We start from the raw sequence: 26,886 nt of genomic DNA on the forward strand, positions 1-26,886 counted from the left end.
GCGACGCCACACGCGACTCTACAAACACAGAGTAGAGCTGGAGTCAACACCACCTGATCTGCGTCCAGACCGAGTCAAGACTCACTGCTTGAGAAATGTCTTGTTTTTAAATCATTAAGTAGAATAATAAGACACTATATAGAGCTGTTACCAATCAAATGAAATCACGAACAAAATTCATCCATGCATAAATAATGCTTTAAAAATTAACTTTTCTTTATTGAATATTTGTATAAAAGCAATATCAAATTTGTGAAAACAGCTCTCTTGCTCTTGTGATGTTGCTTAATTAGATCATATTTTAGGCTGTAATATAAAAAGAGATGTCATACAAGTACTTTTTGCAACAATATCTTGAATTTTGTGGGTATTTGTATTAATTTTGGTGACATTTTTGACAATCTAATTAATTTTGGACCCAGCATAACAGTATAAATCATGGTTCTCAGCAAGGGAGCCTCAAGATAACCAACTCAAAATAAGACAAAAGTTTTTTTTTGTTTTAATAATGAATATACATCTTTCTAGTCATGCTAAGTTCTAAAATATTACCAATGTTAAGTGAACGTTCCATTGTATCATTTTGCAAAGATACTGGGAATGTTACTTTTAAATGTTCTCTTGAAAATTCTAAAACTAGTAACATTTATATAAAAAAAATAAATTAAACATCTAAAATGTTTCAAACAACGTTTTTGTGATAATGTTTTGAAAACATTACTACAGATCAGATAAATTAACAAATATTCTATTAATGTTTTTCGTTCATAATTTGAGAACCTTGACACAACATTGACCAAAGTTATGACAACATTCCGTCATAACTGGAAATATAGCAAATCTCAGCTGCTTCACTGTTTGTATAACAGATATATCACCCATATATTTGTAAAACAAATCTAAGATCTTTCCACTGAGACAGAACCATTCAGCAGATACTATTCCAAAGCAATTTATGAAGAAAACCATAAACGTTCAATCATACTGGAACAATGTTAGAAGAACCACAATAGTGGATTTCAAAAGTAAAGCAGAAAAGTACTACTAACTTTAATGCTATTGATCAGGGAGAAAAGAAGCTTTTCACATTTATTTCAGGATTATCCAAGCAACAGACTTAAAGATCTGAATCCTGAGAGTTTAAGGGATCAAATGACTCTGGGTTCCAAACCAAGATGAACATGAACCACATTAAATCTCTCCAAACAGAAGTGATTCTTCTGCTGCTGTGTGAACATGTAAAAACAAACAATTCAAATCAACAAAACACATTAGCATTTTAAAGACTGACTTTATTTACAGAAAAAAAAAAACAGAAAAGAGTCAACAAACATACGAGAAAAAGACAGACAAACAACAGCAATTACTGCGTTGGGCATGCGTTAGCATTGCTGCCAGCATCAGGCTTTGCTGGGGAAGAGTTAGGAATCTGCCACCAGTCTTTCACTGGTGCTGCATTTGATGCCACGCTGGAGCTGGAACCTGAAACAAAAACAGAGTTAGTGGTGCATTTCTATAGCACTTCATACAACACAGATTGTTTTAAAGCAGCTTCACACTAATAAATATACAAAATAAGATGCTAATGTTGTAAAATTCATCAATTATGAAAGACGTTCAATTTCAGCGTGCCATTACGGTTCATGTTTGTGTTCTCATTCAATAGTGTGAGTGCAGTTAAATCAATAATATTGTATGAATATTGTCATTTAAACCCACACCAAACAAGCCAACGGTGACAATGAAACCAGACTCCAGGTGACAGAAAGGAGAAACCAGGCACCATTGTTCTGTTATTAGGGCTGCACGGTAATCGTTAAATGGTTAATCACCATTATTTTGCTCATAAACATCACGGTTATTGCTAGGGATGTAAATCGGATAGCTCGTCACGATACGATGAGATATTGATTCTCATACCCAGCAATACAATATTTGCCGATACCTCAAAAAAAAAAAAAAAAAACCTCTACTATAAGTTTCGATACAGGAGTATATTGATCATTTATCGAAGATATTATGTGTGACCCTGGACCACAAAACCAGTCTTAAGTGTCAATTTTTTGGGGCTGAGATGCAACTATTTGAAAATCTGGAATCTGAGGGTGCAAAAAAATCTAAATATTAAGAAAATCATCTTTAAAGTTGTTCAAAATGAAGTTGATAGATTTACGGTAAGAAATTTAAAAAATATCTTCATGGAACATGATCTTTATTTAATATCCTAATGATTTTTGGCATTAAAAAAAAAGGATAATTTTGACCCATACAGTGTATTTTTGTCTATTGCTAAAAATATAGCCCAGCGACTTAAGACTGGTTTTGTGGTCCAGGGTCACGTATACCTATTTTAAACCGTCTATTTAAACGGTCTATATTTTTAACAACTCACAAATGTATAACATGAACATTTATCTGAAATTTTCACATCCTGTACCTCAACTGGGACATTCAAAAAAAAAAAAAAAAAAGGCCTAAACTTTTTTTTTTTTTTTAAATAAAGAAAAATAAGTCAAGAAATTCTTTCAGGTTTCTGGGTGAAATGCAATGTGTAAAACAGTGTAAATCCTCAGGAAACAACAAAAACAAGGTATTCCAGTTCTTGGAAAACACACATTAATGAAGAAAAATATATATTTGGGGCTGCTGCTATGGGCTCAGTGCTAAAAAAAAATATATATATATATATTTTTACCAAATTACAAGCAATAGCAGAAAATAAATACTATAGAACAAAGACACAAATTCAATAAACGCTGCTTTTTGGGTTTTTTTCAGGTCTAAAAGAATTTCAGGTACAGAAATTTCATAAATGTAAAATAACTGCATAGTCTTCACTGTAGAAATTTAATAATGATTAATCATTATTAATGTTACAAAAGTTACTCATTCAGGAGCAGTGAGCGCTACTCCTCTGACAGCAGCAGGTTTATTATTAGTCTGCTTTCACTTTAAGAATGAAAGCACGGATCCAATACATTGATACACATGCCTTTTCTTTCTCAGCTGTTGACGTTAAGACAGTCCTAACCGACTGCGTTTTTGTCACCTTGTGCCTTCAGGCAGTCTTATTATTGAGTCCTAACATGAGTTTCAATGAGAATTCACAAGTCGGTGGTTATGCATAGACAGACACTGCGTAAAAATGTGGACAGTGCCAAAATAAAGCCGCCTATTTATACTACAGATATCAGTATTTTATGCATGGCATCGATACATCGTATCATTAGACATTTGATCGATGTATCAATCCGTATCGATGGATTGTAACACCCTTAATTATTGCCATTTAATTTTTCTTCTTTTTTACATTTAATCAGAATTATTGAACTAATCTATATCTATATCTATATATATAAAACGGCGGCCAAATAATCGCAATAGGGCTGCAAAACAATTAATCGATTCAAAATACAAGTTTACATACTGTGTATATTTATAATGTATATATAAATACACACACGTATGTATATATTAAGGAACAAATGTTAGATTTATATATAAAGTCTTCATATTTATATAGAATATAAGTTATAAACAAGTTTAGATACAAATACATACAATACATAAAAATATATACTGTATGTGTGTGTATTTATATATACATACACAGTACACAATGTAAACAAAAACATTATGCTTTCTTTCTTTATGCTTAATCTTAATATATATTTTAATTAATTCATAATCAATTAATAATTAATAACATATACACATACATATATATATATATATATATATTTTTTTAATGACTTTCACTTCTTTTTATGTAAAGCACTTTGAATTACCACGGTGTATGAAATGTGCTATATAAATAAACGTGCCTTGCCTAATCGTGATCACGATTTCTGCTTCTGTCAATTTAAAGAATGATTCATTGTGCTCTACTCTACCCCGACCAGACTCAAGACTCTCGAGTGAAACACCACAACACCACACAACCACAGCCAATCAGAGAGTGCAGGAACAACATTCAGCAGGATTATGGAGCTTCACACTGTGCCAGTTTAAACACTGTGTTAAAGCACTGGAGTGTGCTAGTGAAAAACACCTAGGGGTGTGCGAGATCACGATTTATGATCATGGACGATTCAAATGTCTCCTGATAAAAAAATCGTGATATGATATTTTTGCCATGTCGCCCACCCCTAAAAACAGCCCACACGTGCATTTACCCTCTTCATCGCTGTCTGAAGAATCCACGCCGGGCTCGGCCGGAGTACAGGAATCCTCTAACATGAAAACACTCACAGTAACTGATCTGCAGGCGTGACTGCACGACACACGGCACGACACACGGCAGCGCTCACGTACCTGGCACCGTCCCGAGGCTGGAGTTATCGAAGAACTGTGTGGGATGGCTGAGAGGGACAGGAACGCTGGAGCGTACGTCAAAGAACTTGCTCTTGGGCGAGTCCAGGAACGTCTTCGGCGAGTTGAGCTCCGTCTCTGTCAGAGGAGGAAGGCGTTTGGTTGGCGTGCATGGAGCGTCTCGCTTGCTCTCCTTCATCTTGTACGCTCTCCGCTTCCATTTGTTGATTTCCTCCTGCTGCTTGCTCACCAGACTACATGAGGAACAGTTGGGAAAGGTCTGAGTCATGCTTTTAGACAAAGAGGAGACCGATTACGGAATGCACTTCCTTTTAATATCAAAAATGCACCAACCATGGATCCCTTTAAAAAGTTGATTAAGACGCATTTATTTAAGGTTGTTTTTAATTTTTGCATTTTTGTGTTTTAGTTTTACTGTAGCGCTTTGGGTTTAAGAAAAGCACACTAAAAATAAAATGCATTATTATTATTATTACTACTACTACACAGGGCTTCTGCAGGTTTGATGAACAGTGGTAGTATATTTTTATTTAATGCCATGTCAGCATCTTAGGCTATTTTGATGGTAAAAACGAAAAAAAAAAAAAAACACAAGTATAACAAATACAATAAAAACCAGCAAAGAAACAAACAAGTTATATAACAAGACTTTTTCTGGCAAAATTAGTCTTTTTAAAGACTAAAAGAATTTAAGGAATTAACTGAACGGAACATAATACACCAATATGGTCTCTAAATTGTTGCTAACACAAGACATTCACATTTAGTGTTTAAAAATACAACTTCCTGCAGATCTCCATTAGTTTAATTCATTTACAAAACAAAAACAAAACAATTTGAATATAACTTTTACTATATCTTCTGATTACTCTGCAAAAATATGATGTTCTTCCTCAGTATTCTTATCTTGTTTTCCGATGCGAATTTCTAAAGATTCATAAATCAAGATATATTTACTGGAGAATCAAAATGACTTGTTTTCTGAGAAATAGATCAAAATGAAGCACGTTCATGATCATCAAGAACATATATCTGCCAATGGTCTCAGAAAAACAAACTTAATTAAGGGAAAACTAGTTTTCATTCCCCATTATCAGATATTTGCTCACACTTTGTTCAATTTCTCATAAAACAAGACTTCAAATTTTCATTTTCCAACTCCAGGAAATGTATCTTGATTTAAGGATGTTTGTACTGGAAATCAAATGAAAAATGGAGGAAGAATTCCTGTTCTGCAGTGCACGAAACATTTAATGCCATGACCAGATCACAGGTGTGCGTCAGGCGGCCTTATCAGCGGCGCACAAGATGTGATGACGATGTAGGTGTCGTTGCTTTTCAATGTTTTTGTGAGCTTATCCAGTTGAACCACTAGATGAGGCGCTGCTGCGTTGTTCATTCAAAATATTACAGAAAAACAGAACATCAGTGTGGAGAAGATGTTTACGTCAAAACTGAAACCGAGCTGTTCACTTCACGTAGAACGCATATTTATCGCATTTTCTAGAGGGACATCTATCAGCGCTGCACTCACGTCTCGCACAAGAGAGAAGCATGTTTAGAAAGCATGTAAAATTAATGCAAGTCCAACTTTTAAAAAAATATGAGACATTATGGTGCAGGAGAGAAAATAGCCTGTTACTGCTAAATTATGATTTTTTTTTTAAATTTAAAAATCTCAGAGAACAGTTCATGACCCCTTTAATAAACGTGCATTAGTAATATTTAGGTCGATGCACCCTCTTGTGGCCTTCCCCCTAACTGAAATTATGCCTTTTAAATTTGAATATTGACAATATTTAAGCGCAAAATTCAAATTTCGTTTTTTAGCCATTTTGAGAGCCCTAGTGCTGACCGCAGCAGAAATGACGTGATGTTTCAGTGCGGTTACCTCTCAAACTGAACGTTCTTCTTCTGCAGCTCCTCCATCTTCTTCTCTTTGAGGGACGTGACCGCTCTGGTGCTTGAGCACAATTTAAGGTCAAACTCATCACCGTCTATGACTGTAGAAGACATTTAAACAGATCAAACGATGAGAAATGAGCACAAGATGTGCATAAAACACTTAGAAAGTCACATCAACACTCTCTTAAATTAAGTTCCTGCTAGGATTCATCATTGAGGATATTCTAAAGAAAAACACGTTTGTCACCATAATCTTCACTAAATGTCACTTTCGCCATTCAATCACTTGATTAAATCATTTGCAACCTGTTCCAGGGTGGACTGTAATCCAAGTCAGAGATGCAAACAGGTAAGGAAGGAAAAAAAAGATGAGAACATTGCGCAGATCGGGGGCATGTGCTCCACACGGAGATATTTGCTTTACACGCTCATTTGAAGTTACTTTATTTAAAATATTTTTTATTACCTTATATGTCCAAAACTGTTATTTTGTTTAACATCTTGTTGCAACATTTTACAGAAATCAAGACTGAATATATTTGGTCAAAATCCCATGTTATAAATGATGACGTGTTACGCAGGTTTTTAAAGACAGTATTGGCTGATTAGACAGCTATAGCTATGTTTCCATCCACCTTTTTCTATGCGCATTTTGGGATAACGCATAAAAAAAAACAACGCTGGATGGAAACGCCAAGATGCGCATAAAAAATTTAAAAAAAAAACACCACCACGTATGCACTCAATCGATCTCATTTCACAGCATCTGAAACACTTGAGAAAAGTCTCATCAAAGTGCTTCGTTATAATTAACTCCAAGAACTGCTTCCCAAACAGCAGACTCCGAAAATAAGATAACATGACCACGCTTCGTCTGCGCGCTCTGAAGCTCGTGATTTATTGTCTACACAAATTATTATATACAGTGCCTTCTACTGCAGCAAATGTTAGTTAATCAGGAAGTGATGATTTTGTTCTCTTCAACTCGCTGGATGGTTTCCGTTTCGGTGCTTTATTCGCAAATGTTTAAAGCGATATTCTGATTTTGCGCATAAGTTTAATTCGTAACTTTGGATGGAAACATGGCTAATGCTGACCTAAAAATCTCTCTCTCTCCACCGTTCCCACATCTCAGACCTCAAATACATAACATATCACCCTTTTTAGACAGTTTTTGAAGTAAAGAATGAAGAAAATACTATGCAAAACATATTGAAACAACCAATTCTTTACCCCTTCATAAAAACACTTTCTCATTGGATCTAAGCAAATCTCAGGAGTGACATTTTGATCTCAAATAAGTGAGTTGTCACTGAAAGGTGAGGAGTTTGCATCTATGCCAAGTGTCTTACATGACTGTTCATCATCCTGTTGCATTTTCCTCAGGGTCTCTTTCAGCTTGCGGATGACGTCGGCTCTGTGCTCCAACACAGAGGTCATCTGTGCAACTCTAGAATAAAAACAATCACAGAAACACATTTAGCACGCTCTTCCCAGACTAAACCGTACGTCACAGGATCAGCGGCTCATAAACGGCACACATACTCCTTCTCATGACTCGTGGTGAGCGATGTGATCCAGCTCCATTTTGACAAGTTTGTCTTTGAGAGCGGCGAGTTCAGCAGCTTCTGGTGTCATGCTCCTCTTAGCCAGAACCTGCAGGACAAATCACGGGAAAATCAAGTATGAAGTGGACGCTGAGAGAATCAAAAACTGCATTCGGTCACAAGACGAAAATCACATTATATTCAGTATTTAATTAGGAAAAGCTTGGATATGGGGCAGAAAATGTATATTTATACCAGTTCATATAGTTAATCAATTTCACATGAAGAGTGCCGTTTTTTTCTCCAAAAATGACCATGATTACAAATGTGATATTGAACTCTTGTAAAAATAAATCAATAAGTTAAGAGATTTGCGTTTTAGACACTATATTTCCTATTTTTGCACAATTTCGGCAACAAAAATAATTCCAAACAGTTACAGCACTGTTTTGCATCTCTGAGCAACATGACCGTGATTCATTCCTGAATGAATCAACTGTTTAAATGATTCGGTTCAATCACAACGACTCACTTATTAACAGTGACTTGCTGCCACCTGCTGGTGGTTTTAATTTCACATTTAAAGTATCTATTCAATGTTTTGTGTTTAATATCAAAACATTATTTATGCATTTGTAATTGCAGGTTAAATGCATTCATGTCCTACATTAAACTGTGTAAATGCATCTAAACACCACTTCAGACGCAGCTTCTGTGTTTCCTCTGCATTGCAAAGATTATTTTTATTGATGCGGATTTAATTTGCTTGGTAACAGCCCAAATGTCCTCTTATTCTAATTCACCGATTAAATGTAAGAATTTGACTCAAAAGACAATGAACACTTTTAGAGAGAGAGAAAAAAAACAAAACAAAAAGGTAAAAATCAATTTAAACTTATTGGAAAATATTAATTTGTATCTGACTATCACACAGAATGTGAAGAATAATCAAAAACTTTAGGAGTCAAGTGTCCACAGCAGTCTTTAAAATACCAGCACAATAACACTCAAAATATTGTCTAATTATCGTTTTTGATAAAATCTCAGAAAATATAGATTTATCAATAAATCGCACACCCCTACTCTCAGCACATTTCTGCTTGCTTTCTATAAACTCAAACACAAAGCGTATAATGACCTGCACAAACATTCAACTATTAACCAACCTCTGACTCTTTAAGTTTGTCTTTCAAGCTCTTGATCAGGGCTTTCTTCTCCTTCAGTTGGTCACTGAGCTCCTGGAGCTGAAGATTTGAGGCATCAGCTTGGACCTTCAGCTCCTTCATCTGCTCCTGAATCTCCTGCCAGACAAACAATGGTAAGTGTTTGGAAGTCCTTAAAAACATGTTCTGTAACATATCGCTGTGTTGATATCATCTAGTGATTTGTAGGGGTGTCGCCAACTAAGGATTTACATAGTCGAATCAGATTAGTCAAATCTTGCCTATAGTGGACTGATAGTGAAATTGCGTGTGTGTGTGTGTGTGTGTGTTTGGGGGGTTTGCATATCCCATGTCGGCAAATTAAATTAAATCAGCTAAATTGCCTGTGCGAGCATGCTTTAAGTACAGCGCAACACAGATGCGCTAAAAAAACTAAATCTAAAATTTACAGAATTAAATTAAAACAGAATATACATTTAATAAATAAAAATAAAAAACAAAAGTCCGAATCAAGTCACAAGGTGCAGAACAAATGTGTGCCAAATGCCTAAAGTGCAGGGTAGCATTCAAAACAACACAAATAGTTAAATAAAATAAAATTATAGCCAGAATTGTCAACTTTGTCTTTTTAACTGCAGAGACACAATAAACGCTAAATTGGAGTGGCAGTCTTTTTAGCTAAAGATGTTTTACAGCATCCTAAACTCAAATTAGAACCAGCTGAAATGTTTTTAAATCTCTTGTACCCTACCTGATCAAAGAAAAAACAAAAAACAACAACCAGTCTTTTACATTCAAATTGTGCGCGAGAGGAAAACCAATGTTAACGGTGGCCAGAAGAAGTGCGCTCCTGGTTTGAAGCTTTAATTCCCTGCCGCCGTCTGTCACACTTAAATGTGACACTTAAATCTGTCACAAGGGTGGTTGGATTTACACACGTTAAAAATATTTATTAAAAGCTTTTTCCACATTTTTATTTACAGCGTTATCATAATAGTCTGTATATTAACGTGTTGGGAGAAAAACGGTAGTTCTGTGTGAAATCCGACATCGAGCACCCCCCATATAGCCAAAATGGCACGATCCTCGTTTCATCACACCTCTGCAAAGATTCGATTGGTAGCTGAATCAGGCTCCTCCTATCAAAACATTGAATTTTTGACTATTCCGGGTCACCCCTAGTGATTTGATATGATTATTATTCTTTACGTGAGTGACATGCACAATAGGATGCACTTAGCATGAAAAGGAAATCCACACTTCTTGCTCTGATTTAAGCCTGCATAACAGCGTCACTCTCCGTACCTCCATCTGTTTCTGTGTTTGCTGCAGCTGCAGTGACACTCGCTGATTATCCTGCAGAAGTTCAGCCTCAGTTTTGGGCAGGGTGCCGTGTTGGGCTTGAAGCAGAGTTAAAGTCTGTCTCCTCTGATCCTCGAGCTGCTGCTCAGACTCGGCAGAGGCAGATATGAGCGGGGAGCGCGCAGATTCGCATCGATTCAACAGAGCCTGTTAACCAGAACTGATGGTCAGGAAAGGTGTGGAACAAAAACACGTAACACCACTTCAAAACATATACATCGCTTACAAAATAAAGCGTGCTCAGATGCTCGGTCGCTTTGGAGCGGCGAGTGATTTGTTGCTCGAGCAGCTGTATGATAGCAGTGGCGTGAGGAGATCCGAGCAGAGATCTGAGCTCCTCCAGCTCACGGATCCTGTGCTGATGCTCCTCCGACACCATCACTGCGTGTTTGGCCAAACCGTCCTCCAGAACCCTTAGACCAGCCTCCAGCATCTGATCAACACACACAAATAAGACACATCAGTACCAGCACATTGAAAAATACAGTCAGGACGTTTATTTCTACAGCGGTTTATAAGAGACAGATTGTTTCAGAGCAGCTTCACACAAAGAAAACAAGGCAAAGTCATTTTAGAAGATGAATAAAGCAACTTTACAGAAGACAATAGTGTCATTATTCAACTCAATTCACTGTTGATTCAGTTTAGTTCAATAAAATTCATCAGTCATGACTGGAAAGAGACAAAACTAGTAATTGTCATTGATTAGATTTGTGCATTTCTAGTTTCAAGCTAGGCCTGGGCGATAAAATGGCATTGGTTTTTAATCCACCATACACCGACGATTCATCAATAACCATAGGAGAAAAAAAAAAGTTTGATAGCGCACAATAGTTTCATGCAGAACACAAACACATGCTGTAATGAATGCCGTGCCTGTGATGAGGAGACTGTGAATAAAAAAAATAAATAAGAAAAGGAACATTAGTTGAATTTAAAAAAAATTTGCATTCAGATGCACAAACAGTGTTTTTAAAATTTTAGGTGTGCATCAGGGAGCCTTATCATTGGCACATGTGATGCAGTGATAATGACGCAAGTGTACATGTACGTAAATATTAAAGAAATACAGAAGCTCAATGCGGAGAAGATATTGTTTAGGTTAAAACCAAAACCAAGCCATTCACACAGAACTCATATTCTGCACATTTTTGAGACGGAGAGCCATGATCGTGCATTATTTTGCTCATTGCACCCCCAGGAGACAGGCCAAAAGTTTCCTTAACACTTATTTAATCTGCATATACAAAAGCTGACACTATTTTTAATTTAGCCAATTTGTGTCAAACAACTAATCTCCTGTATTATTATATTTTATAAGTCTTTACGTCAAGTTGTTGCTGTTAATCTGTTTCAGCCTGCTCAAAAAAAAAAAAAAAGTGGTTAAATTTAAGTCTTTTTCTACCGCTGTTTAAAAAAATAAAATAAAGATAAACAATGTATACCAAATGATATGAAACATTATATTGTGATCAATTTTATAGCTATATCACCCAGCCCTATTTCTAGCCCTAAAACAAAAATGATCATACCTGCAGGTAATGCTGCCATCTTTCCAACAGAAGTGTCAGTCTCTGATCCCAGACCTGCTGGAAGTCCTCCTGGAGCGATCGGAACGACTGTGACGGAGACTGAGCCGCGAGCGTGAGCAGGTCCTGCAGACGAGACTCCTCAAACGAGGCCACGTCACGCTGCACCTGCGTCTCAAAGTGAGTCTTATAGCGCTGCGCCAGTCTCCTGTAAGCCTCCTGCAATGGGTTTTCCTCAAGTTAGCATTTCTATTAGATGTTGGTTGTTGTGATGCATGTCTTTGCAGACTCTTACCACAATCTTGATCAGCACATGGTTCAGTCTGGTTGTTTTCTTGGTGTGTGTAACGACGACCGTTCTCTGATCCTTTGGAATAATCTGCAGCAGCTGATAGATCACGGCCCATTCTTCACGGTTTGTGTCCGCTAAAGCATCAGTGGGACGGTCAATGATCAGCTGGAGCGTCGCAAAGGCCGCCTTCACATGGAGGAAAAACCTCACGTCAGACTATTAAGACTTAAGACCACACACACCATCTTCATCAGCAGCAGCAGCAGCATTTACCTGCAGTTTCTCACCAGACGCCTCAATCCCAGGAATCAGATGTGCAGATGGGTGTTTGGACGGCAGGTTACTCTGATCAGAAGACACGCTGCAGTTCACCTCAGTGAGAGACTGAAACACAATGAGACGCAGCTTTAAAAGCAAGTTAAAGGAAGCGGTTATTCTGGGTTAGAACATGAAGAGACTCACCTGACTGAGGGAATGGACTTCAGATTCCAGGAAGATCTTCTGCTTTTGCAGCTGCTCTGCTTTTGATTCAACGTGTGCCAGCTGTGGGAGTATGATCACAACGTTAACAAATATACACTTACTGAAACCGCACTGGAATATGATCTACAGTCACACAGAGTCTTAAAAGGGTGTTTTCATAGGAGGACCATTTCTGGTTCTCCGAAGAACCTTTCGGTGATCAGCTCATAAAAGAAGCATTTGTTTCTTAGTGTGAAGAACATTAATAATCTTAAGTAGCAGAATATTTTTTTTAGTGCTGTCAAACAATTAATCGCATCCAAAATAAACGTTTGTTTACAATATGTGTATGGTGTATTTTTATTATGTATATATAAATTTAATAAAAATATGTATATAATATAACTTGTGTGTGTGTGTATATATATATATATATATATATCTCTCTCTATTCCCGGATGGATTTCATGTAATTTATTATTTGTACATGTATTTAATAATATAAAAGAACCTTTTTCCACAATAAGGAACCTTTAGTCCAAAAACCAGCTTTCATACCAACTAAACTGAGTGTCCTTCTGCATTGACACATTTTCTTATTTGATACTGTAAAGCTGCTTTGACACAATCAGTATTGTTAAAAGCACTATATAAATAAAGAGGACTTGACTTAAATGAGCTAAACTTGGACGTCAGATCCAGTTTGTAGGAGTCTGATTTATTACACCTGCTCTTTTCAGCACAATTTAAGTCCTCACCTTCTCCATCTTTCCCTCCAGTTCTCGTTTGAGCTGATCCCTCTGTTTCGTGGCGTCTCTTAAAGACTCGAGCACCTGCTCAGCACGGGTCTTCTCATTCTCCAGCTGATCCTTCAAGCCAGCGAGAGACGCCAGCTCCTCTGTCAGCTGCTTTCTCTAAAGAAACACATTACTTTACGTAACAGTATTGCCAACTAGTTTTCAGGGGAAGCTGCTAAAGGCAGGACAATGTGTTGCTAAAAGCTACTAAATGACATGTAATCACAACAAAACTGCATAGAATACACAATCAGATAACTCAAATCTCAGCAAAAAAGTGATTATGAATACGATTTGAAATGTTAATTGAGATTTGTTAGTAAAACTAAAAATACATTTATTTTAAATACAACATTGAAATATTTAATTACATTTTTGAACATTTAAATCTGATGTATTTTCTTATTACTAGTAAAACCACACATTCTGAACAACTGTATTTTTAAGCAGTGTAGTGTTAGTTAGTAGGCCACACAGAAGAGTCTATAAACAGGGCACTGTGTTAATTTGAAGGAATTTTCTGTATTGATTTTTCACATACCTGAATTTAAAAGTACACATTGTATTTTGTGTTTTCAGGTTACAACTTTAATAATGCCCTGGCAGAAAATTACCAGTACATTTTCTATTTTTCTACATATTCTGATCTGTTCAACAAGTGCAGGTACAAACTAATAACAAGGTGTTATCATAAATGAACTATTATTATTCAACAATTGCAACTTAATCCACGTGATGTGTGTACAGCTAGACACCTTTTATTTCCTATTTTTGTGTAAATAAGATTGTGCCTTTATCATTCGAGTTGCTAAAAGTTCCTAAATACATTTTAAAAACAGCTAAATTTAAAGAAACAGTTTTTAGGGTAGTCTGAAAAATTGCTAAATCTAGCAACAAAATTAATAAGTTGGCAACACTTATGTAATGAGCAGTCTTCCTGGGTGTGAGCAGTGTGAACTAAAATGACTAAAATAATATCTATGATAGATATAAACAAGTATACCGTCTCCTCGCTCTTCTGAAGACCCAGTCTCAGTTCTTCTCCCTCTTCTCTGTCTCTCTTCAGCGTGTTCTGCAGTTCATCTCTCTCGTTTGCAAGTGAGCTGAGGTTTGATTGGAGGTTTTGGATGCCTGTGTCTCGTAAAGCTAAGAGATCTTCACTCATTTGACTCAGCTGAGAGGAAACAGAATATGAGATTAGGCGTTGAATCATTCACCTGTCGTGTGTAAGGTTATCTAACAGCACTCACCTGCTGCTGAAGCTGAGACTCTTTCACAGCACTCTGCTCCATCAGATCTGCGTTCTCCTTCTGCTGTTGCTTCAGTTCCTCTTTAGTAATGTGCAGTAAGTCCTGATACATTTTAGACTACAGGAAAGAGTAAACGCAGTCAGACACATGCTGTGTGGAGCTCAGATGACATTATTCATGTGATGATGAAGCCTCACAGTCGCAGCTGCCTCCTGAAGCTCTTTCCTGAGCACCACCCTCTGATTCCTCAGAGACTCCATCTCCTCCGTCAGCGCTTGAACCTGGACAAGATCACAAAGAAATAACACACATCATGAGGAACTGGAATCAAAATGAATGGTTCTGCTTCCAATTTTTATTCCATTAACAACTCTTGCAGATGTTTTGAAGAATGCTGGTATCCAACAGATTCCGTTCCCATTGACTTACAATATTTTTTGTCAATACTAAGGATATCAATGGAAAGCAAACTATTTGGTTAACAACATTCTTCAAAATAGCATCTTTTGTGTTCCGCAGAAGGAAGAAAGTCAGTGGTTTGGAACATGAGGTTGAGTAAATTAAGAAAACTTTCACTTTAAAGCACCAGTTATGACCAACCAGCTCTGTGTTCATTGCAAGCCAATAATGAATTTAATGACTTGGAGTTCTGTGAGCAAAGCAGATGTTAACTCGCCAACTGCACCAAAAAAAATTCAGGGTCACTAGACTGAAACAAACCAGTCTCAAATTCATAACTTGTGGATTTGAGAGCTATTTTGATGCTCATTTAAAAATTCATTTTTTTTTAAAATTTCAACTGCTAGATCTTTATTACTTTAATAAATTGTCTTGTTTTATGAGAAACTGTTTAAAATGAAGTGAGTTTAGGATTAAAACAAAACATATCAAAAACCTTAATTCAAACTGAAAACAAATGTTTATTCACCATTGACTTTTTTTTTTTAAGAATGAACTCAATTAATTGTTAAATTTCACAGAAAACAAGACATAATTTTGCATCTCAAAGAAAACATCTTGATCTAAGGATGTTTAGATATTTGTACTGGAAAACACTTTTTAGCAGTGCATGCTGACATTTAATGCCATGACGTTATGAATTTAAGGTTTTCTGCTCTGATTTAGAACCTTAAGGCTATTTGTGAAAGCGGGAATTAAAACTTTAAGAGCTGCAGAAACTCTGTATGCACTGTGCTCTCTTGCATTAAATGATTGCACACAGAGTTGCGTACCTTCTCAAGTTGAGCTTTCTGCTTCTCTGTGGGACTCAGCTGACCAGACACCCGATGCTTCTTCTGTTTGAGCTCTCCTTGGACCTGGATCAGCTGAAGAGAGAGAGAGAGAGATATGAATGAGTAAACCAGCTCTTAACCTCTTCATTCATTCAGAAAGGCACGCCACCCGTGTGCCGTTACCTCTCGAACACCCTGCAGGATCTCCTGAAGGTCTCCTCCCTCGCTCAGAGAAGAGCTGGACTGATTACACGCAGCGTCTCTCTCCATCAGCAGACGCTCTCTCTCGGCACAAACTGACTGCAGCTCCTGTCTCAACTGCACCATCTGTGAAGCAGCGGAGAAACGCTCTGCTTATGGATCTGAACCACACTCGGCAGCACAGGAGCTGATGTGTGCAATATGATGATTTTTGATCATGGATGATTAAAATGTCTCCACAATCTGCTTTTGAAGAAATATCGTAGTATCGTGCTACAGCGCACATTCGATCAGCTGCAGTTCTGATGCCTCCGCCTCAATATACTGTACATTCACATCAAATGTTAACTCTGCGGTAGAGTTACACTGCACTGATTCACAAATCACAAAAGTACATTATTTGCATGTGCTTTAAAGCCTTGCGGGTTATACATTTAATTCATGTTCTGTTCTGCAAATAATTTATTTTCTACCTATTTTTTTCTTGTATACAAATCTACAAATTCTGGAATTAAGATGCATTTACTTGACAGATATTTTGTCTTGTTTTCTGAAAATATTATCCAAATTTTGTTAGTTTTTGCTTAAAACAAGTAAAAATATCTACCGATGGGGTAAGAAAAATAATCTTGTTCAGCCTTTGAATTAGATTATTTTTCTTACACCATTGGCAATATTTTTGCCTGTTTTAAGCAAAAATTTAAATGTGGATAATATTTTCAGAAAACAAGACAAAATATCTGTCAAGTAAATGCATCCTGATTCAAGAATTTGTAGATATTTATACTAGAAAACAAGACAAACACTAAAGGAAGAAAATATTTTTTGCAGTGTGACGTGTGCTTTTTCTGAGCATGTACACCTGAAGCGCACCGGTCAAACAGCACCTGATTACTGGACTAAATTGTCTTTCACGTCTGATTGATTTCGCATCTAATACTGTCAAAACCACACAAGGTTTACATATAAAGACATCTGGTTATGTCTAAAGTGAAACTGAAAAGTTAGGAGAAAACAGATGCATGCCTGTATATTAGCAGCTCTTAAAGTGACTACATATGCTGCCGCTGGTCATTAAAAGGATAGTTCACCCAAAAGTAATAGTGAGTTTGAGTGAGCAGGAAATCATGACAGAACTGTCATTTTTCGGTATACTACACCTTTAATGTTAATAACAAACAAAACAGAGAAAAATCACTCACTGCTCTACTCCTTGCTGAAAAACATTACAGTTGCTTTAATAAGAATCAATATAAATTTACACAGTGAAGTGTACATAGTGTTTTATTTTAATATTTGTTCATTCAATTTCTTGAATGCTTCTGCTAAATACACCTACTGTACCTGAAAAATGAAGCGCTTTGTTTTATTTGTATATTATGTGTACTTGTGTAATTTTTAATATCAAAGATAGATAAGTCTTTGGCATTATACTTCGCCCACTTTGGACTAAATGTCTGCCTTTCATTTCTTTTCTTTTATATTTCATTACCTTGAAACGCTTTGCTTTTAAAATACTGAAATTTGTTCTGCAGTACTTCTCAGACAACTTGTAAAATAGTAAAACCAACATGAAAGAATCATGATAAAATCATGAATCGTGGAGAAAGAAAAAAAAAGTTACCGTCTCGGTCTTCTCCTGCTGCTCTCTCTTTAGCTGCTCTCTCTCGTCTCTCACGCTCTGCAGCGTCTCCAGCAGACGATCTCTCTCTCGAGTCAGAGCGGTGATGTCAGCTTCAGCCGTCTTCATCTCTGCCAGCTTCTCCGGCTGCTCTCCGGTTCTCTCAGAAAGCAGCCGCTCTCTCTCTGCAGAGGACGACTCAAGCTCTTCTCGTAGCTGCAGCAACTGATAAGAGAAAATATGATCCTATAAGGGCAGCGGTCGGGAACCTATGACACCTGGCTCTTTGACAAAAATCATGCGGCCCGCCAGATCTCTCACCCTTTACCAAAAAATTAACCATTGCAAAAAAAATACAAATCACTAGAGATCAGAAATTCCTTTGTTGTAGAGTAAAAGCCCTGCACAATTTTAGTTTCCATGGTCCTAATAAAGTACTATTATATTAAAAAAAAAAGAAAAAAAAAAAAAAAAAAGCCTAATATTATATAAAATGCATGCATATATATATATATATATATATATAAATTGCAGATCTGAGTGACAAAATCCACTTGAAGGTTCATTAAGGCCATTATGATGTGACGTTTAAATGTAGATGAAAAGGACAGTTCAATCAAAAATGGAAATTGTGTAATTATTTACTCAACCTCGTGTCGTTCCAAACTTACAGAACATTTTTGAAAAATGCTGAGAACAGTTTACATTGACTTTCAAAAAATACAATGGAGGTCAAAGGGATTTGGTTACAAACATTCTTCAAAATCTCTTCTTTTGTGTTAGATTTAGATTTAGTCATTTTGCAGACGCTTTTATCCAAAGCGACTTACAATTGGGCCTCAAAATAAAAAGTCATACAAATTTGGAACAACAAAAGGGTGAATAAATAACGACAGAATTTTCATTTTTGAGTAAAAAGTCCCTTTAAGTCAAAATTGCCCCTAACTGAAGGAGAACAGAAATCACTCACAGTGTCTTCCTTCTCCTCCAGGTCTCTCCTCAGCTGGTTCTTCTCCTCTCTGTTGGCCTTCAGGATCTCCAGGAGCTGCTCTCTCTCCTCAGTGACAGAGATCAGGCTGCTCTGCACCTCCTCTAGAAGCGTGTTCTCCAGATCGCTCTGGCTCTTCTCAGACAGCAGGCGGTCTCTCTCGGCACAGGCCGTCTGGAGCTGCTCTCGCACCTGGACCAGCTGGGAATCATGGGAGGATTGTAGGGATGTAACGATATCACAATATCATAATGAAGTCCACGATACAATATTTATTGCGATATTTGAAAGAAAAAAAAAGGGGAAAAAAAGACACGAAGAATTGGAAAAAATGAAAAATGTTGTACACTAAAGTTATTCTAATACACTCAGAGTTCAAAAAAACAAAATAAATGAAAATGAATATAAATATTTCATAGGTATATTATTTTTGCTTTACACTACAGTAGGAAAATTCCAATACTTTCCCAATTTCTACACTTGAAAGATATTTTGAGTTTGGACTGCATTTAAACCGCTCGCTGTCAGTGATTCATGCTGCACTTTAAGCTTTTATTTTGAAGGAAAACTCCAGCTTCAGTGAAAACAGGCACAAAAACACGTCTCGCTACAAATCTAGTGAAACGCTGTAATCATCCGCCGCTGAAATAAAGCAGAACTGGTGGCTGTTGAGTTTCCAAACACACACTGAACTCACAGAATGTGTAATAAAGGAGCTGACTGCATTCACATTAGGTGCGTTTACATGGAAAATTGTAATCGGTTTAAAAGTCCAAACACCTCAAATCGAAATAAAAATGTCCAAACCGAATGAAAGGGGTGGGATAAACCTTTCTATAAACCAAACTAAATTAAAAACCTGCCATGTAAACGCGTTAAACCGATTACTTTGCATCTACATCATCGCATCAAGAGGTCGGGTCGTCAGAACGTGATGTCGGCAACGGTACATTCTGTGATTTGGGGACACAGACACTACAGTAGAGACTGGGTAATAGTGGAGGTAGAAGTTAAAATTTCAATTACACAGCAAGTGTTCTCCATTCTAATGTGTTTCTAACTGTGTTATGAGAAATAACACAGAAATAATAAATGACCCTTATGACTGGTTTTGTGCTCCAGGGTCACATATTTAACAGCAGATGCGCTGATTGAAAATGCAAATTCATTCTCATAAAAAAACCTGCGCTGCATTTAGATTTTGAAACGTGCAGCGCTCATGTTTATTCAACGAAGTCAAAGCCTTTTGGAAAATTTATTTGTGGTGGTCAGTTACGATAATGTGGCGAGCCACCACAAATAAATCAGTGCATGGGAAACACCAGGTTATACTTCCACAAGTGTAATAGCTGGATATTTTAAAATGATTATTTGCAGTGCTGGACTTCCATTGTAAGTATAATGTGACTGTAAATCAGCGTGCAGATGCACAGAAGCTATTTTCTGTGGTAGAATGTGATACAGGCTGAGCGTAGCCCAGAATACTCTTAGATCAATTAGTTTTCCCCGGCTGTGGTTTTTACCGTCTGGTCTCTCTCCTGCTGCTCCGTCCTCAGCTGCTCCACCTCGTCTCTGAGGCTCTGCAGTGTCTGATGGAGCTGGTCTCGCTCCTCCGTCAGAGAGCTGATGCTGGCCTTCATCTGCTCCATCATCTCGGTGTCATCGAGTGTGTTCACGGAGCGCTCAGACAGCAGACGCTCTCGCTCACAGCACACACTCTCCAACTCCTCTCTCAGCTGCTTCATCTGTGGAGGTCAAGCAGTTTGTTATTCCTCTCAAGTCACCATTTTCTGCGAATGACTCACATTCAATGAATGAAGCAACAATTATCCAACTACTTGTTCACAGAACTATGCAGTGACATGACCGTGATCTACCTGAAGCTGTGATGTGTTTTCAGAGTCCTGGAGTTTAGACTGCAGGAGCGTTCGCTGAGAGTCCAGCTCTTGTACAGCATTCTGGAGGTTTTTCACCTTCTCAAGAGCTCCTCTCAACTCCTCTTGATTTTCAATCATCTGCATTTGGAAAAGGATTTTATTTTAAATAAGACACTTAGGGCTATTCTGAAGCCACAAATGCAAAAAATAAATAAATAAATAAATAAAAAAAAAAAAAAAAGTTACACCACCCTGAGATTTCATGACACAAACATGCCAATAGTGTCCAGTGTACATGGTTCAACTTATAAATAAGAAAGAGTGCTTTTTCACTACAGTTCAAAAGTTTGAGATCAGTAAGATTTTTATTTTATTTTATTTATTTTTTAAGAAATAAACACTTATTCATCAAGGTCACATTGCATTGATAAAAAGTGATGGTAAAGACATTTATAATGTTACAGAAGGTTTCTATTTCAAATAAATGCTGTTCTTTTGAACTTTCTATTCATCTATGAATCCTGAAAAAATGAGTCACGGTTTCCACAAAAACTGTTTTCAACATTGATAATAATCAGAAATGTTTCTTGAGCAGCAAATCAGTATATTAGAATGATTTCTGAAGATCATGTGACACTGAAGACTGCAGTAATGATGCTGAAAATACAGCTGCGCATCAGAAATAAACTACAGTTTAACGTATACTTACAGAAAACACTTATTTTAGATTGTAATATTTCACATTTTTGATCAAATAAATGCAGCCTTGCTGAGCAGAAGAGACTACTTTCAAACAATAAAATGTATCTTACTGATCCCACACTTGAAATTGAATGAAATTATAAAAGAACACCAAAATGCTCATGTGATTTGTCAATCCTTTCAAAACATTTCCATCTCACCATTTCGACATTCTCCTGTAGATCAGATTTTAACTGGTTCTTCTCCTGATTCACAGCGTCCAGCTCCTCTTTAAGCTGCTGCATCTGTGAGAGAACGCACTTTATATAAACCATGATCATCAATATCACACTGGTCCAAATCGAGAGCGTGTGAAGGTCTCTGATTACCTGCTGGAGGAGTTCATCATGCTGTGTGTGTGTCTGTGGGCCGCCGCGTTCCTGCTGAGCCTGCATAAGCTGAGAAAACACTTCCTATAAAGACACTCAGCTCACTTTATCATTTATATACCGATATAAAACTCTACAGCTGAATTCAGCATTTACCATCCCATTAGTGTCTTCAAGGTCCCTCTTGAGCTGGTCTCTCTGGTCTCTGAGGCCCTGCAGAATCTCCTGGAGCTGCTCTCGCTCTTCAGTTATTGAGCTGACGGTGCGGCGCAGGTTCTCCATCTCATCCGGGTCGCTCTGAACGTCCTCCGTCTTCTCAGACAGAAGCACATCTCTCTCGGCGCGGACAGACTCCAGCTCTGCGCTCAGCTGCACCGACTGACAGTAAAAACAGTGTTAAATCACTGGTGTTAAAGCTGGTGTTAGTGTGTAGCGTGAGGTGTGAAGGCACCTTCTGTGTGGCCTCCTCGGATGATGTGAGCAGTGTGCTGTTCTCCTGCGAGACGCGCTGGAGATCCGTCCGGAGGTTCTGGAGACGTTCTGATGTCTCTGTGAGCTGTTGGCTCAGTTCTGCTTCCTTCAGCTGAGCGTCAACCAGATCGCTCTCCATCTTCAGCAGCTGATCCTGAGCTTTAGTCGCCTCGTCTTTCAGTCTCTCATGATCTTCTTTCAAACTGGACTGAGCGGATATCAAAGCGTCTCTCTCCTCTCGAACAGAACGCAGCTCTTCTGACAGACCGCACACCTGACAAACAGCAAATATATTCAGAGGGCTTATGACATGCGTCACACGCAGCTAGTTTTAAATCTCCAGCTGATGTCCCACCTGTTGAGATGTCTCTTGAAGGTTCAAGGTCAGCTGGTTTCTCTGCTCTAATAAAGTCTCAAGCTCTTCCTTTAGTGTCTGGATCTGCAGAATATAGTACACCGTCAGAGAGAGAGTGAGTGATTGAACTGCACAAACACTCACATTCATGTAGAAAAGAAGAATAAAATCGTAGTTACAGACCTGCTGAAGCTGAGAGTGGTTCTCCTCACCGGAATCTTCTTGTTCTTGGTGCAAATGCTGCTGCTTTTCTTGTAACTGTAAACAAAACAGATTCACTCATTTCACCTGCATTACAGAATTCAGTGGATTTACTTGAACAATACACCAAATGGTCATTTCTGAATGGCTTCTGTACCAGCATCGTAACTGCAAAATAAGTCCACAACAAATAATTGTACCACAAATCTTCACTCATTCTTGTTACTACAATGCAAAAATATTGCATTAAACTGTATTTTATCTAAAGTATTGTCAATTTACACCGATTGAAATGAGAAAACAAATACTGTCAGTAAGAAATGACAGTAATACTCAAAAGAAAAAGCGAGTCATGAGTTTCTAATGCGAATCATCAGTGAGAATGAGAATTATAAAACTCTAAAGAACAATGTTTTATGCAGAAAGTGACCTGGAGGTTGTTTGAATGAAGTTCTCATACGTGTTGCAGTTTAGAGTGATGATGATTCTTCTCTCACCGTCTCATTTTTCTCTTCCAGATGTGTTTTGATCTGAATATTGTCCCTCTCCAGCTGCTGTAGTCTCTCCTGAAGCTGATCTCTCTCTTCTGTTAAAGATGTGACATCTGCTTTCATCTTCTCCGTCACGTCATGACGGTCCGATCTCTCAGACAGCAGACGCTCCTTCTCACCAACAGCAGCACTGAGCTCTTCTGTTAACTGCTTTATCTGCAAATAAACAACACTTTAATACTGAGCATTTAAATAACAGAGCAGGTGTGTGTGGATACATCTACTACTATTTAGAAAAATCACATTTATATGGTAGAATTAGGGATGCACCGAATGTTCGGCAACCAAAATTATTTGGCTGAAAACAGCACAAAAATACACTAGTTACTGTATGATGACTGAAATCACGAAATGGCCTTAAACAATTAGTACATAAACTGCTTGATAGCCGGGGTTCAAAGCGTGAGGAAAATCTGTGCTGGAACAGTGTTGCTCGTCAGTTGCTCAGTCACATTTTTATGAATTTTTAGAAGGCGTGGAGGTGACAATGTGATACACGAGACAAACATCTTCACAAATTCTTAATGAGAATCATTTATAAATCTGCTGGTGTCAACTAAAAGAAGCACTGAGGTCTTCCTGGGGGTCTCCACCAAAATAAAAGCTCCATCAACATTCATAAATATTAGAAGTATTGTAATTTTACTGTTGTTCTGTAAAATAATAAAAAGAATAATTACAACAGCTATATTAATACATTATAACACTCACACATAGGGTTCAGATCTGTAATAGATTTGTATGTGTGGGATCTGAAATATTTTCTCATGTTTGAAAACAATTCTCTTCTGCTCAGCAAGGCTGCATTTATTTGTACAGTAAGAAAAAAACAACAATGCCCGATTCAAGAAGGGGGTCTCAAATTACAAACAAAATATATATTTTACTAACTTATTTTACGTTACATTGTGTTTTGTTGGTATAATGTCTGCTAGAATGTTAAAAATGTTCAGTGTTAAGTACATATTTTTAAATTGTTGTTTTGTAATGGATTTTTTCTTTGAAAAGCAAGACAAAACAGTAAAAAGCTAAATTTGGGTATTTAGTTTATGCAACGGTGAAAACAAATGTGACCCTGGATGACAAAACCAGTCTTAAGTGTCAATTTTTCAAAATTGAGATGTCTACATCATCTGAAAGCTGAATAAATAATCTTTCCATTGATGTATGGTGTGTTAGGATCGGACAATATTTGGCTGAGATACAACTATTTGTAAATCTGGAATCTGAGGGTGCAAAAAAATCTAAATATTGAGAAAATCACCTTTAAAGTTGTTCAAATGAAGTTCTTAGCAATGCATATTACTAATCAAAAATTAAGTCGATACATTTACAGTAAGAAATTTACAAAATATCTTCATGGAACATGATCTTTACTTAATATTCTAATGATTTTTGGCATAAAAGAGAAATGTATAATTTTGACCCATACAATGTATTGTTGGCTATTGCTACAAATATAGCTGTGCTGCTTATGACTGCTTTTGTGCTGCAGGGTCACAAATGGCAAAATATGTCCTTCGGTATTCAATCCAGTTTTTCATTTTGTTCGGCTTCAGCCAAGAATTTTCATTTGGGTGCATCCCTAGGTAGAACTATATGATATATCTCAAACAGCTCAGGCACCTGATCTTGTAGTTTGTCCAGCTGTCCATCTTCACAGCTCTTCTGGTCCTCATGTTGGTCGACCATCTGAACTCTCTGTGACTCCAGGTTGTGTAGTTTTCCCTGAAGTTCCTTCACCTTCTCCTGAGAATCTCTGAGTTCTGCTTGAGTCTCAATCATCTGCAGTGAATAAAACAAAGGGTTTAAAAAAGGTCTGTTGTCGACTGAGATCATCATGGTGCAGGAATAAGCGCTCACCATCTCCACATTTTCCTCCATGTCCCTCTTGAGCTGGTCTCTCTGGTCTCTGAGGCCCTGCAGAATCTCCTGGAGCTGCTCTCGCTCTTCAGTTATTGAGCTGACGGTGCGGCGCAGGTTCTCCATCTCATCCGGGTCGCTCTGAACGTCCTCCGTCTTCTCAGACAGAAGCACATCTCTCTCGGCGCGGACAGACTCCAGCTCTGCGCTCAGCTGCACCGACTGACAGTAAAAACAGTGTTAAATCACTGGTGTTAAAGCTGGTGTTAGTGTGTAGCGTGAGGTGTGAAGGCACCTTCTGTGTGGCCTCCTCGGATGATGTGAGCAGTGTGCTGTTCTCCTGCGAGACGCGCTGGAGATCCGTCTGGAGGTTCTGGAGACGTTCTGATGTCTCTGTGAGCTGTTGGCTCAGTTCTGCTTCCTTCAGCTGAGCGTCAACCAGATCGCTCTCCATCTTCAGCAGCTGATCCTGAGCTTTAGTCGCCTCGTCTTTCAGTCTCTCATGATCTTCTTTCAAACTGGACTGAGCGGATATCAAAGCGTCTCTCTCCTCTCGAACAGAACGCAGCTCTTCTGACAGACCGCACACCTGACAAACCATAACGGATTAGATTCAGCCATGCAGACATAAAACAAAGAAAGCTAGCAAAGATGATGTGATGCAGCTCCTCGAACCTGTCTCTGTAATTCATCCACTTTCACAGGAAGAGACTCCATCTCCTCCATCTTACTCTGCAGACATCGCTCCCTCTCGTGACTCTGAACAAGCTCCTTACGCAAGTCACACACCGTTTTCTCCAACACAAGATTATCGGTCAGATCTGTGAAGAGGAAACAAACGTAACAAATTAATATAATACATAAGATTATAATAACTGAAACACTCCAGGTAACCAGCTGCTTAAATCTTAATGGAACAGTTGCCCCAGAAATAAAAATGGTCATTTACTCTTCCTTGAGTCGTTCCAAAGCCATAAGATGTGTTTTCTCATCTTCAGAAAAAGAAAATCTTTTAAATTTTCTCCCATCATTTTTATCCATCCATTTAAAGTCAGATAAATCAATTTGTTTAATTGCTTTGTTTAAGAGCACATAAAATCTTGTACAATGTTTTATGCGCTTTTCAACAAGAAATCCATATTAATTCAAGTCGATAAACCTCACTGGTTCTTGCATGCGATTCACGCATATTTGATGCGGTTTATGTATGTGCGTTGATCAGTTTATGTGTGAATAAAAGCCTAAATTAAACCGGTTCATCACAAAACGAGCGTCTTTTCAGAAGACCTGGATTATGCAGCTCGATTCATTACTTTTACAATGTCTTTATGTGCATTTTAAAGCTTGAAAATGAATGAATCTGTCTTTCAACTAATGGACAAAAAATTTTAGATTATAAAAAAAAAAAAAGCCTTCATTTTGTTCCAAAGATTAACAAAAGTCAGAACAACATTAAGTTTAGTAAAATTTATTTGCGAGGAAACTACCTGGTTATAAACATCAGCATTTCAAATATTTAATGATCGTCGTGAATTATTCACGATTCAACCAGAAGCATGAATTTGTTTAGATTTCACGCTGGCTTTAGATCATGAAGTCCCTTTCTGTACGTTCTCCACCTACTTTTTGGCACTTTTCCGTCCAGCAGAGCGGTCAGTTTGGTGTTCTCGTCGAAGGTGCCCATTAGTTCTTTTTGAAGATCCGCTTGCATCTTCTTGAAGCGAGACTTCTCCTGCTCTAGCTTGCCCTGAAGCATCTTCACCTCAGCTTCCATCTTCTCATGGTCTGTAGTCAGGTTTGCCTGAGTGAAACACAGA

General features: G+C 37.6%; 1 protein-coding gene across 1 annotated transcript in view; it reads right to left on the reverse strand.

The window, feature by feature from the left end:
• Positions 1-1,258: 1,258 nt before the first annotated feature.
• cenpe (centromere protein E) overlaps positions 1,259-26,886 on the reverse strand; it is a 40,384-nt gene continuing 14,756 nt past the window's right edge. The window contains 36 exon segments of the mRNA XM_058752271.1: positions 1,259-1,482; positions 4,176-4,232; positions 4,315-4,565; positions 6,224-6,335; positions 7,590-7,687; positions 7,783-7,803; positions 7,805-7,893; positions 8,951-9,085; positions 10,253-10,456; positions 10,536-10,742; positions 11,842-12,057; positions 12,134-12,316; positions 12,404-12,514; positions 12,593-12,673; positions 13,351-13,506; positions 14,393-14,563; positions 14,640-14,756; positions 14,837-14,920; positions 15,872-15,964; positions 16,055-16,198; positions 17,697-17,918; positions 18,664-18,882; positions 20,205-20,426; positions 20,559-20,696; positions 21,461-21,544; positions 21,629-21,697; positions 21,785-22,006; positions 22,080-22,373; positions 22,455-22,538; positions 22,638-22,712; positions 23,153-23,362; positions 24,833-24,991; positions 25,070-25,291; positions 25,365-25,658; positions 25,745-25,890; positions 26,693-26,870. Coding sequence (XP_058608254.1) covers positions 1,364-1,482; positions 4,176-4,232; positions 4,315-4,565; positions 6,224-6,335; positions 7,590-7,687; positions 7,783-7,803; positions 7,805-7,893; positions 8,951-9,085; positions 10,253-10,456; positions 10,536-10,742; positions 11,842-12,057; positions 12,134-12,316; positions 12,404-12,514; positions 12,593-12,673; positions 13,351-13,506; positions 14,393-14,563; positions 14,640-14,756; positions 14,837-14,920; positions 15,872-15,964; positions 16,055-16,198; positions 17,697-17,918; positions 18,664-18,882; positions 20,205-20,426; positions 20,559-20,696; positions 21,461-21,544; positions 21,629-21,697; positions 21,785-22,006; positions 22,080-22,373; positions 22,455-22,538; positions 22,638-22,712; positions 23,153-23,362; positions 24,833-24,991; positions 25,070-25,291; positions 25,365-25,658; positions 25,745-25,890; positions 26,693-26,870 — 5,487 coding nt within the window. The 3' untranslated portion in view covers positions 1,259-1,363.

Source organism: Onychostoma macrolepis, chromosome 01, assembly GCF_012432095.1.
Source record: "Onychostoma macrolepis isolate SWU-2019 chromosome 01, ASM1243209v1, whole genome shotgun sequence".
Taxonomy (NCBI): Eukaryota; Metazoa; Chordata; class Actinopteri; order Cypriniformes; family Cyprinidae; genus Onychostoma; species Onychostoma macrolepis.